Source organism: Jatropha curcas, chromosome 9 (assembly GCF_041381405.1).
Source record: "Jatropha curcas cultivar XTBG-Jc1 chromosome 9, XTBG_Jcur_1.0, whole genome shotgun sequence".
In the NCBI taxonomy this organism is placed as follows: Eukaryota; Viridiplantae; Streptophyta; class Magnoliopsida; order Malpighiales; family Euphorbiaceae; genus Jatropha; species Jatropha curcas.
In genome coordinates, this window is record NC_143159.1 from 1979319 (window position 1) to 1995978 (window position 16660).

The window sequence follows — 16660 nt, forward strand, 5'->3', positions numbered from 1 at the left end:
ACTAATGTTTCCAACAGGGACCCAGAAGTCAATTGTATATGGGCATGACAATGAAGCTACTGCAGACCTGTACCTAAACATAATGCTTTATATTGTTTCAGACTATAATCGAACCTTTCACTGAGTTGAACAAGCCAAGACCTTGCATTTAAGCTCAAATTTATGGAAAATGAAGCAGTTGCAAAGTTAAAACTTGGAAATTTATATTTCCTTCCCTCTCGCTTTGATTGCCAGCTGGCCCAGCAGAGTAGGTGGAAGCCTTCTTGGGCCTAGATGGACTTAAAGTCCAATGAGCAAAGGCATATTTAGCTTAAATAGAGGGCCTCCAGCCATAGGATCCGTTTATTTATTTTATTACAATAAAAAATAAAATAAACAGATTATACAATCAACAGCAGTCCAATTCATCTTCTTACGTCCTCTATGAATGTAGAGAATGACATTAGTGATTGCTATTCAATAAATAAAGTTTTGGCTTAAAATCCCTTCTTGGCTTAATTTTCAAGAAATAAAATTTTGGTGTAGAAAAGTATGAATAAAAAATTAGAAACATAAATAATACTATACGTTCTTTTAGTAATTTAATTGCTTAAGTGATCGGTCTTATTATACTGAGATTAATGATATTCCTTAAATAATCTAAAATATAATTAATATTCTTGATTAAACGATGTTACTAAAACTTTTATTGTTCTATCATCATCGTGGCTTAATTAGTTAATACGTTTTTTTGATTATTAAGCCTAAAGTCCCCTAAAAAAGAAAAAAACAAAGAGAGAAAAAAGGTTTTTCCTTCCAATTGCTTTTTCCTTTTCCCTACCAAAAAATAAAAAAGGAAAAGTTTGCTCCCACGAGTTGTTCAATGAGAAGGAAACAAGATGATAAATCTTACATTTGATAGTTCAAATTTCAAAAGCTCAATACTTTCCGCTTGTCATCCAAAGATTGCTTGTGCACCTATCATACCCAAATTCCTAAAGTAAGTTAAACTTTGTGCTCTTTCCCTCAAGCATCAATATGCTACAATTACGCGAGAAGCTCTTCTTTACAACCATTTCACTGAATTGAATATGCTTTACTTTCTTGAAATCTCTTTTGTGTATTGTAATTGATGTTAAGTTCTAGAAATGGAATGCCATTTCTTAGTAGAGAAGAAAGTACTTCCTTCCACTGAGGCTATAAGATACTGAAGTCGGATTAAGCCTTTCTCTAATAATCTAAACTTAATTAATTAAACCCTAATCTCTTACTTATTGTACCAAACAATGTTCTTCTAGAAGGGGAAACTTTTGGTTTTCTTTTTCCCTATAGTAAAATTAGTATGATTGGTGGCTCTGTAACTGTAAGAATCTACAAGTTCCAGTTCCTAAGTCTGGAATATGGATGGATGGATGTACGATGGAATTTACTGTGCCTTTTGCAAAAGTAATTGCCCCCACTGAAAGTTTCCTTTACGGTTTTGCCCCCTCCCCATGACCTTTAGCATCTTCTATATTTATTGTCCATCCAATTTGATTTCACCTTCAAAGTTCAGAGAACACTAAAAATATTCAAAACAGAGATAGCTCCTCAATCATGGCGGTGCTTTCTTATTCTGTTGCTTTTCTGCTTCTTTCTCTCTTACAGGCTGTAAGCACAGCAAGTAAGTCTCTGCTTTTTCTGTTAAATTTAATTTATATGTACATATATACATATAAAACAATTTATTGGATTTCTCCTTTCAATTTATATTTTTGTGTTTGTTTTCTTCTTACCTTTCTAGTTAAGAACTTTTGTTATGTCTTCGAGAAGATTCACTAGTAGTTGATAAATTAGTTAGTCTTGTTAAAGAATCGAAAGACAATTTTACATTGCTATAAGGGGTACCATATGATCTGACGGAAAAAAAAACAAAGAAACGAATTTTTAAAACGTAACGGTTAGCCTGGGCTTTAAGTGCTGCCTGTTTGGTCGCCAGGAAACTAGAAATGACCAGTTAAAAAGTGTCATTTTTTTTTTTTTAAAGGAAAAATCATTATAAACTAATAATCCAAAATTGTACCTTTGGTACAGACTCGCAATCATTCATAGGCGTGAACTATGGCCAAGTTGCAGACAACCTCCCACCGCCATCAGCCACGGCAAAGCTCCTCCAATCAACCGCAATACAAAAGGTCAGATTATACGGCTCCGACCCAGCTATAATCAAAGCCTTAGCCAATACCGGAATCGGAATAACCATTGGTGCCTCAAATGGCGATATTCCTTCACTAGCCTCCGATCCTAACTTCGCCAAGAACTGGGTCAACACCAACGTGGTGCCATTTTATCCAGCAAGCACAATCATCCTCATCACCGTCGGCAATGAGGTAATGTCCTCCGGCGACCAAAATCTCATGACAAAGCTCTTACAAGCAATGCAAAATGTCCAGAATGCGCTCGACGCTGCATCCCTTGGAGGCAAGATTAAGGTCTCTACAGTTCACTCAATGGCAGTGCTGAAGCAATCAGAGCCACCATCAATTGGAAGCTTCGATCCTAGTTATGGAGATTTGATGAAAGGCTTATTAGCTTTTAACAATGCCACGAATTCGCCTTTCGCAATCAATCCATACCCGTATTTTGCTTACAGGAGCGATCCAAGGCCCGAGACTTTGGCTTTTTGTCTTTTCCAACCGAATGCAGGACGTTTTGATGCAAATACAAAGATCAACTACATGAACATGTTTGATGCTCAGGTAGATGCTGTTCATTCTGCTTTAAGCTCCATGGGATTTAAGAACGTTGAGATTGTGGTGGCAGAGACTGGATGGCCTTATAAGGGAGACAATAATGAAGTAGGGCCAAGTATGGAGAATGCTAAGGCTTACAATGGTAACTTAATTGCACACCTTAGATCAATGGTGGGTACTCCATTGATGCCTGGAAAATCAGTAGATACATATCTTTTTGCTTTATATGATGAAGACTTGAAACCCGGACCTGGTTCAGAGCGAGCATTCGGACTTTTCAAGCCTGATCTTACGATGACTTATGATGTTGGCCTCTCCAAGAGTAGTCAGGTAAGGGCTAATTGCTTACTTCATTGAAGTTTCAAGGAAAAAGTTTGAATATTTATTAACACAAATTGTTATGCTTGAAGTCACCTTCTACACCGAAAACTCCTTCGCTAAGTCCATCGCCAAAGCCAAAACAAGCAACATGGTGTGTGCCCAAGGCCGGTGTCTCAGATGCCCAATTGCAGGCAAATCTAGATTATGCTTGTGGACATGGGGTTGATTGTAGTCCAATCCAACCAGGTGGGGCTTGCTTTGAGCCAAATACAGTAGCATCACATGCTGCTTTTGCTATGAATCTTCTTTATCAAACTTCCGACAGAAATCCAGTGAATTGTGATTTTTCACAGACAGCCACTCTTTCATCGAAAAATCCCAGTAAGTTTATGAACCTTTTCTTTAGATGGATGCCAAGTATTCATTTCGTTTGGAAGATATATTTATGACATTATTTTTTAATTGCAGGCTATGATGCTTGCACTTATCCTGGTGGAAGCGCCTGAGGAGGGGAATCACTATATAAAAGATGTGGGCGGTGCCTGCTGTTTTATTCTCATTTAATAGAAAAGGCATCACCTTTTACAATTGAATTGATGGTGTGTGTAAAATGCATGGGGGAAATCTCTTGCTTTTCCTACTCCCTATTATTATGTGATGCTCGTGAAGAAATGTTTATATATTTTCTCAGAATGCAAATTTAGAAGTTTATAATATATGAAGGTTGACGCAGAAACTTGTGTCTTTGTTGAGGATTGTACACTATTAATGGCTTACTTCAAAATGAAAATTTTCATTTCCAGCAAATAAAACAAGCATTGCAAACAAAACCCAGAAAGTCAGTAGTTTCAGATTTTCCTGAATAGAACCTGCTAAGCATCCCACAATGAACAAATACCAAGTAAGGGTGGAAAGCTAACAAGCTAATTTAGTATCAACATTACATAACTTTATTATTTTATTTTATTTATCTTACTATTTAAAAAAAAAAAAAATATTCCCACCCAAATATGATATTTTTAAAATTATTCTTTTTTAATTTAAAGAAAATGAATCCCTTAGAAGTTGCCAATCCTAATAAGGATAAACATGAATTGTATTCTATTCCATCTGAAATCTGATAAGTTAGAATTTAAATATAGATAACCAAATAGTATCTTCTTGATTTTTAGGTGCGTAACAACAATCAATAAAATGACACCGTTTGCTCAAATCAAATATACATCCTACCCCATATTTCTAGTTCCCACTACCCGCAACTCACTCAAATTTCCCGTTTTACGTTAACGCAGGAGACGTGGTGAAGGCGTGAACCAAAAGCTAGAAAACGATCTGAAAGTTACCAGAGAGACGAGATAATCTTACCTAAAAAGAAAAGGCCAGAAAGAGAAAGGAAATGGCAACGAGAGATATGGAGATGGAGGGAGATAGAGAACTGCTTATACCAGTCGCAGAAATTCCTGAAAACGCAAAGTCCAAAACGTCGTCGCCTTCGTCTCCCGTTGCCGGCGCCCCTCCCCACCGTCTTTCTGGTGTCGAGGTCAACCATCAATTTATTTTATCTATGCGAGTTTTCTTTTCATTTTTATTATTAATGGGATTATTGGCTTTTACTATCCATAATCTGCACAACATTAAGGGAAAATTTCAAGATTTTTTGGTTAAATAGATGCTCATTTCCATATATGCTTTATGTTGCATTGTTAAATGCCAACCATTTATTCTTTACATTATTATGATTTGGTACCGGTTTATATCCAAATAGAAAATTTTGTAGTTCGAGTGATCATAAATGATGAAATTTTGAACGGGAATAAGCAAAGTAGCAAACTTTTTTACCCTTTGCTTCGACGCTAATGTCGTTTCGTCATAATTTAGTAAACTAGAAAATCAGATAGGAATGATGAGTAGAGAAGTTTGTTTGAACCCATGTTTGATTCTCTCTTGCAATGCAATATTGCATTCCATTTCTTAATTTTGTACAAAAAGCACACAACTTTTTTTCATTATGTTTTGCATTTGAATGACTCGAATAACATTTGTTTTGGAGAATAATTTTTATGCTTGTCTGAATTATAACTTATATGAGACACATTGTCTTCCAGCATATGATAATATATTTTCCCCGAATAACTCACATAAACCAATTGTTGCTAGAGAAAATTTAAATTGTTTACCAGATTGCAACTTTTTATAGCTTTTCCAGCATATGATAATCTTAGATTCTCTACTTGTCAGTAGCACTGATATAGTTTCCTGTGCTCTCTTGCATAGGCATTATCCAAAGTAATACGCAGCTGGGCTTCAAAAAAGTTTATGACAGGATGGTGAGCCCTTTTACTTTGTGGAACATCATTATTATTTTTTGTTAGCATTATTTAAATTCTTATATCAGAATTTATATCTAAGATTATCTTCCCTCGCAATAATTTTAACATGGATTTTTTACAGTTGAGGAATCATCGTCTTGTGTTCACAAATGCAACTAAATTAATCACACACTGATCCTACTATTAGGCACTGGACAAATAATGGGTAGTTTCTGGATATGTTTCATGATAAGATTTCACATGATTGACAGTGTCATTCTTCTTCCAATAGCCGTCACATTCTACGTCACTTGGGGTTTTGTTCATTTTGTGGATGGTTTCTTCTCTCCAGTCTATAATCATCTTGGGATCAATATTTTTGGTAAGTACACAATTATGTCTTCTTGTGAATTAGACATCTTGAATCTTGAATTGATATCTAACATTATTTGGGTCATTTGTTGCGTGCAATCTGAGCTATAAGCAATTGTTAGACATAGTTTTGAAGCTGGTATTCCCGTTTTCCTTCTACTTGACATAAGTCAAATAAAATTTTAATTCCTTACAGAAAATGATTAACTTAGAAGTGCAACATTTGGTTAAAATTTTTGGACTAGATGGTAAAGTGAAGGTTGAGTTACAATTTTGAGTTCCTTGAAGGAAATGTTGTGCTAGAAACAAAACTAAATGAAGTAAAATTCAATTAATTTTGGGTTTTCATGCAGACAAGTTTTGATTTCTATACAAGAACAAATTATGAAATTCGGTTTGAACACTAGAGCAAATCACTATTCAGAACATCATTGTTGAACTGAAACTTAAATTATAGTGATTAATTGTGTAGTCCATCTGAGGTCTAAGATGAATCGTGTTAATCTCTTGTAATTGTCAATATTTTTTTCTAATCCAAATTCTGTTGTTTAGTTTTCAAGGGCCGTTGGATCTTAAGCAATATGTTAACTTTCATTTCAAGACTGATATGCAGCAATCTTGCAGGTCTTGGGTTTGCCACGTCCATAACTTTTATATTCCTAGTTGGTATTTTCATGTCATCATGGTTGGGAGCTTCTGTTCTTACCATTGGAGAATGGTTTATCAAGAAAATGCCGCTTGTAAGCTACATATATTCTGCCTCAAAGCAAATTAGTGCGGCAATATCTCCAGGTAAGTATTTAAACATGCTTGCTTTCATAGCTTCCGATATATAAATGTCAAGGCCACACGGCATCACTCGCAGATCAGACCACTCACGCCTTCAAGGAAGTGGCTATCATAAGGCACCCTCGTGTTGGAGAATATGCTTTTGGATTTATAACCTCCTCAGTGATTCTTCAGAGGAGCATGGGTGAAGAAGAACTCTGTTGTGTCTACGTGCCCACCAATCACCTATACGTTGGAGATATATTTCTCCTAAATACGAATGATATTATGAGACCAAATTTGTCTGTTCGAGAAGGAATTGGTATGATTTTCTAACTCAAAACTAGGGCAGTCTTATCCTTTTTAAACATTAGGCAGATAAGTGTTGGTTCTCATGTGTTGCAGAAATCATAATCTCTGGTGGTATGTCTGTACCTCAAATAATGACCACACTGGACGCACAAGCCATTCCTGCAACAAGACTTTCCAAATTTCCCTCATCAGAAGTATAGTCATGAACTAGTCACCTTCATGTGTTTTATGAGAAATAACTTACGACCATCATGTCGTTTTGCTCAGTGGAGCACCAATTAAGCTGAGTTTTCACAAGAAACTTTTGGAGGATTGAAAACTGCCAGGCTATTATCACTCATCACCAGCAATTAAGAGATTGAATATAGGTGTGAAACTATAAAATTGAGAACATCTAGAGAGACTTGTAGATATGGAAAACAATAGATTGTGCGTCAAGTTCTTATGTTAGCTGCTGCTTCTTTATCATTTTCGTATTTGATTGTGAAATGTGAATATATCATTATGCTTTCCCATGTATTGAAGAACAATTATATTTTGAAGCTTGAATAATGGTTATCAAATGTAATGAATTCATAAAATTTTGTGGATGGTATATAAAATTTCCATTTAGAATTTTACATCTTTATTTTATGTGATTATTAAAAAAAAGGTTATTATTTGCAAGTGAATTTAATGTTAATCAAGCTTCATTGATAAAATTTGCATATAGTACAAAATTTCTTACCTTTTATTAGTATTGGGAAAGGGGACTTGAACCAAAACTTGCCATCGGGCTATGCTTTGGTGTGCAAAATTTTTTTCTTACTATAAATAGAAAAAACTTGCTTATATCCGGTCTATGTTCTCACCTATTGACCAAACCAGTGAAATTCAAAAATTTCTAAAAAGTGTTTTAACTTTGTCCTTTTTTAAAAAAGTGTATAGTTAGAAACACATCATTTCACTAAAATACTGAATTTAATCAATTTGATTCATAGATAAGAATATGGACGAGTTCTAAATAAGTTTTTCCCCGCTATAAATACTTGCTATATGTAAGTTTGGAAGCATAATTGAATTTTTCAAGGGCGTCTTGCTAGGCTTGGGCTTTGCAAGTGACCCAGACGCATTGTGATTTGTGAAGGCAGATGGCATAATTGGGCTTGGATTATGTCTACCGTTCTCGGCCTGGATTTTTGTTTTACAACAACAGGTCGTTTGTAAAAGACCCTATAGGTTGGCTATCTATGAATAATTGGAAATCGAACGCATGTAAGGAATTAAGATAAAACGATTGGTCGTTTACGATTCTATAAAGTGGGAATGTTCAAATAGGTTGTTGCAACGGGAACGGATTCGAACAGTTCGCCGTAGAGATACCACTATATGAGGCCTTTTGGCTTGAACGGGAAAATCCAACTTACCATTTGTGCAAGTGCTCACAAATCACTAACTATTTAGGGTTACGTAAATATAATGTCTTAAGACGCGAGAAAACTAAAAAATTCTAAATTTTTATTACTATTTTTCAATCCGTTAGAAAATCACTTGTACGAAAGAGATAGTCATGAATTCTGAAGGTTTGAAAATACTTATTGAAAAATTTTAAAAAATAAAGATATTTTAGATAATTTTACGAGTAGGATAAGAGTTTGTCCGCACACATTAACTCCAACTTCCTCCTTGATCATCGTATTTGCAGGAACGGACATGAAGCCAGAGAGATGTCCATCAAATCATTAAGTTAGCTAAAATTTTGATTTTACATATGTTTAGAATAGAAGGTTCGAAATAAAATACAAGTATATATTTCAAGTAACGAGCGGCCCGGGTTGTCACTAGTTGGTACACCTAGCTAGAGAGATAACACGCGTACAGCATACCTTCGTTGATAACGTTGTTTGGGCAAGTCAGAATCAAGCTAAAAATCCGTGGGCGATAAAGCAGAACCGACATCTGGTCCGCATCGAATGCGATGATGCTCCCCCATCTTTAACTAAGCTTACACTTGGCCTACAGTCCATTTCTTACTAGTTTTACTCACCATCTCACTTTTCCTCTTCTTCAAAGTTCAAGCCTTCTCTGCGTCTCTTCTCGTTATTCGTCGTTGATCAATCTCACTTGTAATCAGCTTCTTCTAGCTCATCCAGTTTCTCTCTCCCCCAGGTATCCAGTCTATTTTAGTTTCATTAATCGATGATTGACTGATCGGTTTTCTTATGTTTGATTTAATTAGATCATTCGGTCGATCATTATTTATTACGCTGTTAATTGTTGAGATAATCAGCTAAATTTAATACGTTGCATTTCTTAATTTTTGTCTGTGTAAATATTGCAGATGGCTTCTGCGGCTCTAATCTGCGATACCCACCCATGGAAGACCTTGAAGGTATAAAACCACGCATCACTTTGTTAATAGATATTGGTTATCTGATGGACAATATTCTCATATCATTTATATAGGCCCATGTGGAAGACATTAAGAAGACTCATTTACGCGATTTGATGAGCGACAGTGAGCGATGCAAGTCCATGGTTGTGTATGTTTCCCCCAATTTTTCCTTTTTATCTCTTCTGAGGAAATAGATTTGACATTTTTCTGGAATCGCTGTATAAAGGTACGATCTTTTTTTTTTTTTTCTAACGCAAATTGTCTTGTCCATTAGCGAGTTTGATGGAATTATAGTAGACTTCTCACGGCAACAAGCCACCGTTGACACAGTGGATAAGCTCTATAACTTAGCAGAGGTAAAGTTGGGTTCTTATTATGTTGGAGAGAAGGATATTAGTAATATAATTGTCTTATTATACTCGTTTCTTAATGTAGGCAGCCCATCTCAAGGAAAAGATTCATCACATGTTTAACGGGGAGCGTGTAAGTCACCTTTCAAGAAAATTTCTTATTGTTTCCCAAAATTTTGTTGAGTTGCCCGTCTCATCAAACGACATTTTGCCAAAATTTCTTGATATAACTGGGAGATAATCACAAGATGCATTTTTGTTAATTTTCGAGCCAGATTTTTTATTTTGGCATTACTTCAAACTCCTGAAATTTGAAATTATATTTGTATGACTTTGTTGCTTTACATTTTGTTGGAACTTTCAGATTAACACCACAGAGAATAGGTCAGTGCTTCATGTAGCTCTCCGTGCACCAAGGGATGCAGTTATAAAGAGTGATGGCAAAAATGTTGTACCAGATGTTTGGAATGTTCTTGACAAGATCAAAGATTTTTCTGAAAGACTCCGCAATGGTTCCTGGGTAATCTACAGTCATTCTTCTGAACGTAAGTTTCAACACAAATTGCTTGCCTCACTGTTAACCAGTAATGTTGGTAGGTTGGAGCCACAGGGAAACAGCTGACTGATGTTATTGCCATTGGTATTGGTGGCAGCTTCTTAGGCCCTCTTTTTGTGCACACTGCTCTTCAAACAGGTCCTTGATGCTTCCTTTATTAAAGCTGTTGCTACCCATCTTTTTTTTTTGTTTTTTTTTTTGGGTTAATTCTAATTGCGCAATTCTGTTTCCTAGTACAAGTTTTATGTTGTTTTATGGAAAAAGCTTGTAGGAAGCATTAATTGTTTACTAATGACAACTTACAGATCCAGAGGCTAGCAAATTTGCAAAAGGCCGCCAGCTGCGGTTGTAAGTACTAGTATATTTGTTTTTATCTCTATTATCTGCGGATCTCAGTATCAATGGCTTGACGTTGATTATGAGTATCTGTTTTCAAGACACTGTTTTTATTCCTAGTATTTTGTTTTTTAAACACCTCTTCCAAAACACATGGTGTAAGGCCCTGGAGTTCCAGGTTTTTTAGCAAAGTCTACTTGACCTTCAACTATGGATTTATCGTGATTCTGCACTAAAATTTGATTCATTATTATTGCATTAATTTCTGAAAAAAGGCATAAAAGCAATGCAAATGTTATCTAAACTGTGAAGCATGTTTAGAAATCTTGCAGCATTTCCAGAAATAAAATGTTTCTATGCATCACAAGGGATGGGATTAATAAGACCAATATGTATATTATTCTTTTTCTTTTATTTTGTGCTAAGATGATGGATGTGGAATGGTGCTATGATTTATTCTATAAGAGACATTGTTGTTCAACAAGGTGCCGGTATCTAATCAATGGATTTCATAGAAAAACATGGCATAATCTCTAAGAGATGTGGTGCTTGGTGTGGTTAATATTTTGATATATGTTGTAATCTAGATGGTTCTGTGAAGCAACTTAATCTTTTTCTTTCTCGGTACAGTCTTGCAAATGTTGATCCAATCGATGTCGCAAGAAATATTGCAGGCCTACATCCTGAAACCACCCTTGGTAAATTGTAAATTTTTTGTTTGGTTGTGTCGTGTGTCTTGTGTTATTGCTTATTTTTTACTAGAACCTTTTTTTTGTTTTTTTGCTTCAATTTGTAATGCTGGTTTTTTGGACCTTTACCTGCAGTTGTTGTGGTTTCTAAAACTTTTACTACTGCTGAAACTATGCTGAATGCACGAACACTAAGGGCATGGATTTCAAAAGAACTTGGGTGAGCAAAAACCTACCACACATTATTTTGGAGTTGTGGGATTCTTTGGTGCTGGGTTACTTAGAATGTGGTGGTCAGTGTGGAATAATTTGTATGAATAAAAAGAAAAAATGATAGTGGATTTTTGGGGGTGGGGAAAAATAATGCATGTATGTTCAGGTTATGTGAAGGATGGGTTGTCTTCTTAGAGCTGGCAAGTCATTTGCACATGGTCTGCACTGTAGACTCTAAAGTATTTATGTTGTACGCATTTTGAAATCATGCTCTATATTCTCGTATTGTGATTTTGACATGCAAGTTGCTTGTATATTGCGTGCAGACCTTCAGCAGTTGCAAAGCATATGGTTGCAGTTAGCACAAATCTTACAGTATGTTCAACTTTTTAAATTATTTAAATTTGTTGCTGCTGTTAGTCCTATCTGATTTTCATATTTATTTCTACTTTCTTGTTTATGATTTTCTTCGGCAATGGATTCCGGAATTTTGCATTTTGGTTTGCTTATGCTGTTAATGCTTATGGCTATGATATATTTGCTGGTAACTTAACTCTTATGGATTTTATGTACTGGTTATTGTGCGTGGAGTTATTATTCCTACTGTACAATTGGTTTCTATATATGGTTTTCTTAAAAAAAATTAAATTTGTTAGACATATTCTCCACTGGTGACTTTGGAAATTTTTGCGTGATGTAATGGAAACAAATTCATCATTTGGTGCATATTCATCATTTTATGTGTCAGATTAATGCTTTGCCACTAGCATATTATGATAAATATAATGGTTTCGTCGAAGGGGCATTTCAGAGCATTAAAGTACAGCTTCTATTTTACATACTGCTTCTTTCTTCAAGAACTGAGGTTTCATTTTAGAATAAGAAAATATTGCAACCACAAATGAGGCTGCCCTCCATTCTTTGGCTGCATAATTAATAATTGTCATGATGCAGAAAACAATTTTGATTTTAACAAATTGCAACTTTTGACATGCCAGAGTCATAGATCATTACAGATTGAGTTCGTCTCGACTAATCATCTTTTGCAATGATTTTGTTTCTATATTTTGATCCTTAAAATTTTATGTTTTTTATGTATTTGGTGGTTTGCTTATGATATCTATAACATTCAATGTTTAAGGACGTCATTACTGTTTGTTTTTTTGTATTATAAATTTGAATGCATGGGCCGAGCAAGCTTTTCTATTATTCATTTTAAATATCAATTTGTGGGTGCAGTGAACTGCCAGTGTGAAGAAGTCAGTGATTGTTTACATAAATAGCTGAATTCTTCAAAATTATCACTTTCGAGTAGAATGTGTTATTTCCCGGTCTTTATTTTCAATTTTTACTTCCAAAATGCAGCTTGTAGAAAAGTTTGGTATTGACCCTAATAATGCTTTTGCATTCTGGGACTGGGTTGGTGGGAGGTATAGTGGTAAGTTTCTTCTCTTTTTCTTGGACGACACTGTGCAAAGCTTGATGTTTGATCCTAAATAGATTGTTGGTTGCAGTTTGCAGTGCTGTTGGTGTGTTGCCTTTGTCTCTCCAATACGGTTTCTCAATTGTTGAGAAGTATGGTAACTTTCAATTGTTTTGATTATAACTACTGAGATTTCTGATTACTGAATGCAGCACATATTGCAAGATTTGGTGGAATTTTATATATAGTTTCTAACCAGTGCCTATTGCTAATCCAATTCATTTATGTTGTTATTTTTCTTACCGTTTCATTACATATTTCCCAGGATTCTAAGATCTTTCTATTTTGCTGTTGTAAGGTTCTTAAAAGGAGCATCAAGCATTGATCAACACTTCTCTTCAGCGCCATTTGAGAAAAATGTTCCTGTAAGAATCCATTACTGCTAACCTTATCAATACACAATTTTGCTTTGGCAAAACACTGGTATTCAACTACTTTTCTACACAATGTGTTCTCTAGGGGCATCAAGCAGTTAGTGGTTTTAAGGACAGATTTGGTATCATATGAGCGTTGCATTATTTGGTCTTCCACTTTGGCTTCATTAGTTGCTAAATCATTATAGTATTCTTTTGTGGATTATCCTGATAAGTGGTGGATGCATGTTGAAAGGAGAGGGGGGGGGGGGGGTCAATTAACTACTTCTTTATTAATTCCCTTTATATATATGTAGATTTTTCTAAATTGATCCCCTTAAAATTAAGATTAAATCCTCTTCATAATTTTTTTTTATATGTTGACCCGGGAAAAATTTTCTTGAGATCTGCCACTGATCCTGGTGCTACTTGGAATAGGCATCTCCATAATATTTTAATGTCATGTCTTTAAAATTTTTTGTGCAGGTACTTCTAGGTTTATTGAGTGTATGGAATGTTTCATTTCTTGGATATCCTGCAAGAGTGAGTACTTTATTGGACTCTATCTGAACTGCTGGTTCTCAAAAGTTGCATGTTTATTGTCACCCTCATAACTAATTCAAGCAATCATCCAGGCCATCTTACCTTATTCCCAAGCCCTGGAGAAATTTGCCCCGCACATTCAACAGGCAAGTCTACTAGAGGCCTAATTCTTTCAAGTTAAAAGAGAAATAGATGAATTCTTCCTATTGAAGTCCTTATGTCCTTTGTAATTTACTTAGGTTAGCATGGAAAGTAATGGTAAGGGGGTATCTATTGATGGTGTGCCACTTCCCTTTGAGACTGGTGAAATTGATTTTGGGGAACCAGGGACAAATGGTCAGCACAGTTTTTATCAACTAATTCATCAGGTGAGTTGCACGTGTGTTGTGCATTCAGTAGAACTAACCTTTGAACAATGTACAATTGCTTGGGGCCGTCCAGTTTCAATTGATTGCATTATAGATTAATTCCCTGAATCTTCAATTTAATTTGTCTTTTGAATTCTACTTTTGGAATAACCATATTGATGAGTTGGAAAATGTTTTCATTTTTACTTTGAGCAATATCAATTGAAAATTTTTACTCTGTTCATATATGCTGTTAATTTATCTGCAAGGCAAAGAGTAAGTGGCTTATAATGTGATACAGTAGACAAATTAGAAATGCCTGATTATAAGCTAATGTTGGATTGTTCAGCATAACTTTACTTTTATGAATAAAATCTTTAGGATTATTATTTTTTTATTCTGGATCTCTGGCTTCAAGATTTTGGCCTCATCTTCCCATCAAATTTTGTTTTGGTAAAAATGAAAATTTTTCTATGCTTTTAGTCTATTATGCTGACTTTTTATTCATTGCAATGCACGAAAAGCTCTATTATAATATCTCTTCTTCTTGAATCTTCAGGGACGTATAATTCCCTGTGATTTTATTGGTGTTGTGAAGAGTCAGCAACCTGTATACCTTGAAGGTATGATTAATTTTAAAAATTAAGAGGATCAGAGTTCTAAGCTTTGATTTAACATGAAATTTGTCTGTTCAACAGGAGAGGTTGTGAATAACCATGATGAACTCATGTCTAACTTTTTTGCACAGCCAGATGCCCTTGCTTATGGGAAGGTACATTTATGCTTTCTCTTCTCAATGTCGTTGTTACTGAAAATCTTGTTTTATCATTGTTAACTTGTGTTTTACAATCATATTAGCTTCTATTTATGAGGTATTACATTTTCTTTTATAGCCAGCCTTATGATTTAGATGTTGACATATCTGATAAAAAGGAATAGAAAGATAAAAAGAGCCAAGATATTACTACTGTGTCTCCTTTTTGTACAACATATATTTACATTTTTGTTCATAGTTTACTTTGCATACAAGTTTCTTTTCTTTTGGTCTTTTGCAGACAGCAGAGCAGTTGCAAAAAGAGAATGTTCCACAGAATCTAATTCCTCACAAGGTTAAAATCTTGCAGCATTCTCTATCGATATTTGTGCTTTTACGTCCAGATCATTATGCTTAGCTGTTGCATTATCTTTTACAGACTTTCTCAGGCAATAGGCCTTCTCTCAGTATTCTGCTTTCGGCATTAGATGCTTACAAAATTGGACAGGTTTGTGTTCTCTTCACTAATTGAGTGGTCAATCATGCTAGTGTTTGAAAATTGAAAGTAATCCTGGAGTTGATATATATGGTATTAGTGTGTTTACGTGCTTGACTTTCCTTAAAATGGTCCTGTGGAATTATGATGAACTAGCATTCATATTTAGATATTTGTTTAGCTTACAAAATGCCAGCTTGACATCACTTTCAGTTGAAATGTGCTTTCTGTGGGATCCTGCTTGAATGTCCTATTATTGCTCTATGGTCTATATGAACTGTCTATATGGCCTAATACGATAAGAGCTGCCAATCTTTTTCAGTTGTTGGCAATCTATGAACACAGAGTAGTTGTGCAAGGCTTCATATGGGGAATCAATTCTTTTGACCAGTGGGGAGTTGAGTTAGGGAAGGTATGAATCTGGTTAATTCCCTAAAATTCAAGTGATCTATTCCAAGATTAATATTTACACACATACATAATAATAATATCTATCTCGATTTGGTACTAGTCGCTGGCTACTCAAGTAAGAAAGCAACTTCATGCATCTCGTACAAAGGGAGAACCAGTGGAGGGCTTTAACTTCAGCACTACTTCATTGCTAAAAAGATACCTAGAGGTAAGCCAAAGTATCTTCTTATTGGAAGAAGAAAAGGATAAATAACTTGCATGTTTACTAAGTTATAATAAAAATGTAATTGATGCATAGGATGTTTAATGATAGATTGTTAAAAAAAATGTTCCAATAACTGAGAAATACCATAGCAGTGTCTTTGAAATTGAATTTTCGCTTGGCAGGAAAGTTCGGATGTCCCAAAAAATCCTCAGACTCTTCTCCCTCGGATATAATTGTGGACCACTGTATACTGTATACTGAAAGCTCACTATTTTATCCAATGAACCATGAAGTTATTGACTTCATAATGTCTGCTTATTTGATTATCTCAGACTCTGGCATATATTCAGTTCCCTTGAGTTACACTGAGACTCTCCTAATGTTTGAGATCCTTTTCGCACAAGAACAAGACTTTGGTGACGTGTTGGCATGCGTATAACTATCATAAAGCAGAATTTTCCCTGTGAGATTTTTGATTATGTACGCCAAATAATTGTGTGTATCTCATCTTTTTTGTGAGCATGTTGACAGAAAGCAATAAAAGCTTATCATAAGGATGACTGATAACTTTTTGTAATTTTACAATGCTTGACGAGGACTCCTTGCTTTGCGTGTATTCCAAATTTTTGTACTATTTTGGTATCGTTTCCAATGGCACAAATAACTTGATCTAGTGTCATATTCTAGCCACAAATTAGAAGCTCCTAAAGATAATAATACAATGATCCCAATAACTGGCATGGGAAATAAGATAAAT

At 35.0% G+C, this 16660-nt stretch overlaps 3 protein-coding genes across 3 annotated transcripts; all 3 read left to right on the forward strand.

Annotated features, from left to right (window-relative positions):
- The first annotated feature begins 1302 nt into the window (after nt 1-1302).
- Nucleotides 1303-3768, forward strand: LOC105633779 (glucan endo-1,3-beta-glucosidase 7). The gene is made up of 4 exons (XM_012216440.4): nt 1303-1642; nt 2053-3041; nt 3122-3413; nt 3501-3768. The coding sequence occupies exons 1-4, from the start codon at nt 1576-1578 to the stop codon at nt 3536-3538; spliced, it is 1386 nt and encodes a 461-aa protein (XP_012071830.2). The 5' UTR covers nt 1303-1575; the 3' UTR covers nt 3539-3768.
- A 444-nt stretch (nt 3769-4212) lies between these two features.
- Nucleotides 4213-7415, forward strand: LOC105633778 (protein LIKE COV 1). The gene is made up of 6 exons (XM_012216439.4): nt 4213-4572; nt 5307-5359; nt 5614-5723; nt 6338-6505; nt 6579-6803; nt 6887-7415. The coding sequence occupies exons 1-6, from the start codon at nt 4429-4431 to the stop codon at nt 6991-6993; spliced, it is 807 nt and encodes a 268-aa protein (XP_012071829.1). The 5' UTR covers nt 4213-4428; the 3' UTR covers nt 6994-7415.
- Nucleotides 7416-8619: 1204 nt separating this feature from the next.
- LOC105633777 (Sugar isomerase (SIS) family protein) lies at nt 8620-16576 on the forward strand. Its single transcript, XM_012216438.4, has 24 exons — nt 8620-8941; nt 9114-9164; nt 9239-9315; nt 9442-9523; nt 9603-9650; nt 9882-10037; nt 10115-10211; nt 10379-10421; nt 11040-11107; nt 11234-11318; nt 11638-11686; nt 12677-12749; nt 12826-12886; nt 13093-13159; nt 13634-13690; nt 13783-13836; nt 13930-14058; nt 14597-14660; nt 14736-14809; nt 15093-15146; nt 15231-15299; nt 15610-15699; nt 15799-15906; nt 16086-16576. The coding sequence occupies exons 2-24, from the start codon at nt 9114-9116 to the stop codon at nt 16134-16136; spliced, it is 1707 nt and encodes a 568-aa protein (XP_012071828.1). The 5' UTR covers nt 8620-8941; the 3' UTR covers nt 16137-16576.
- The last annotated feature ends 84 nt before the right edge of the window (nt 16577-16660 follow it).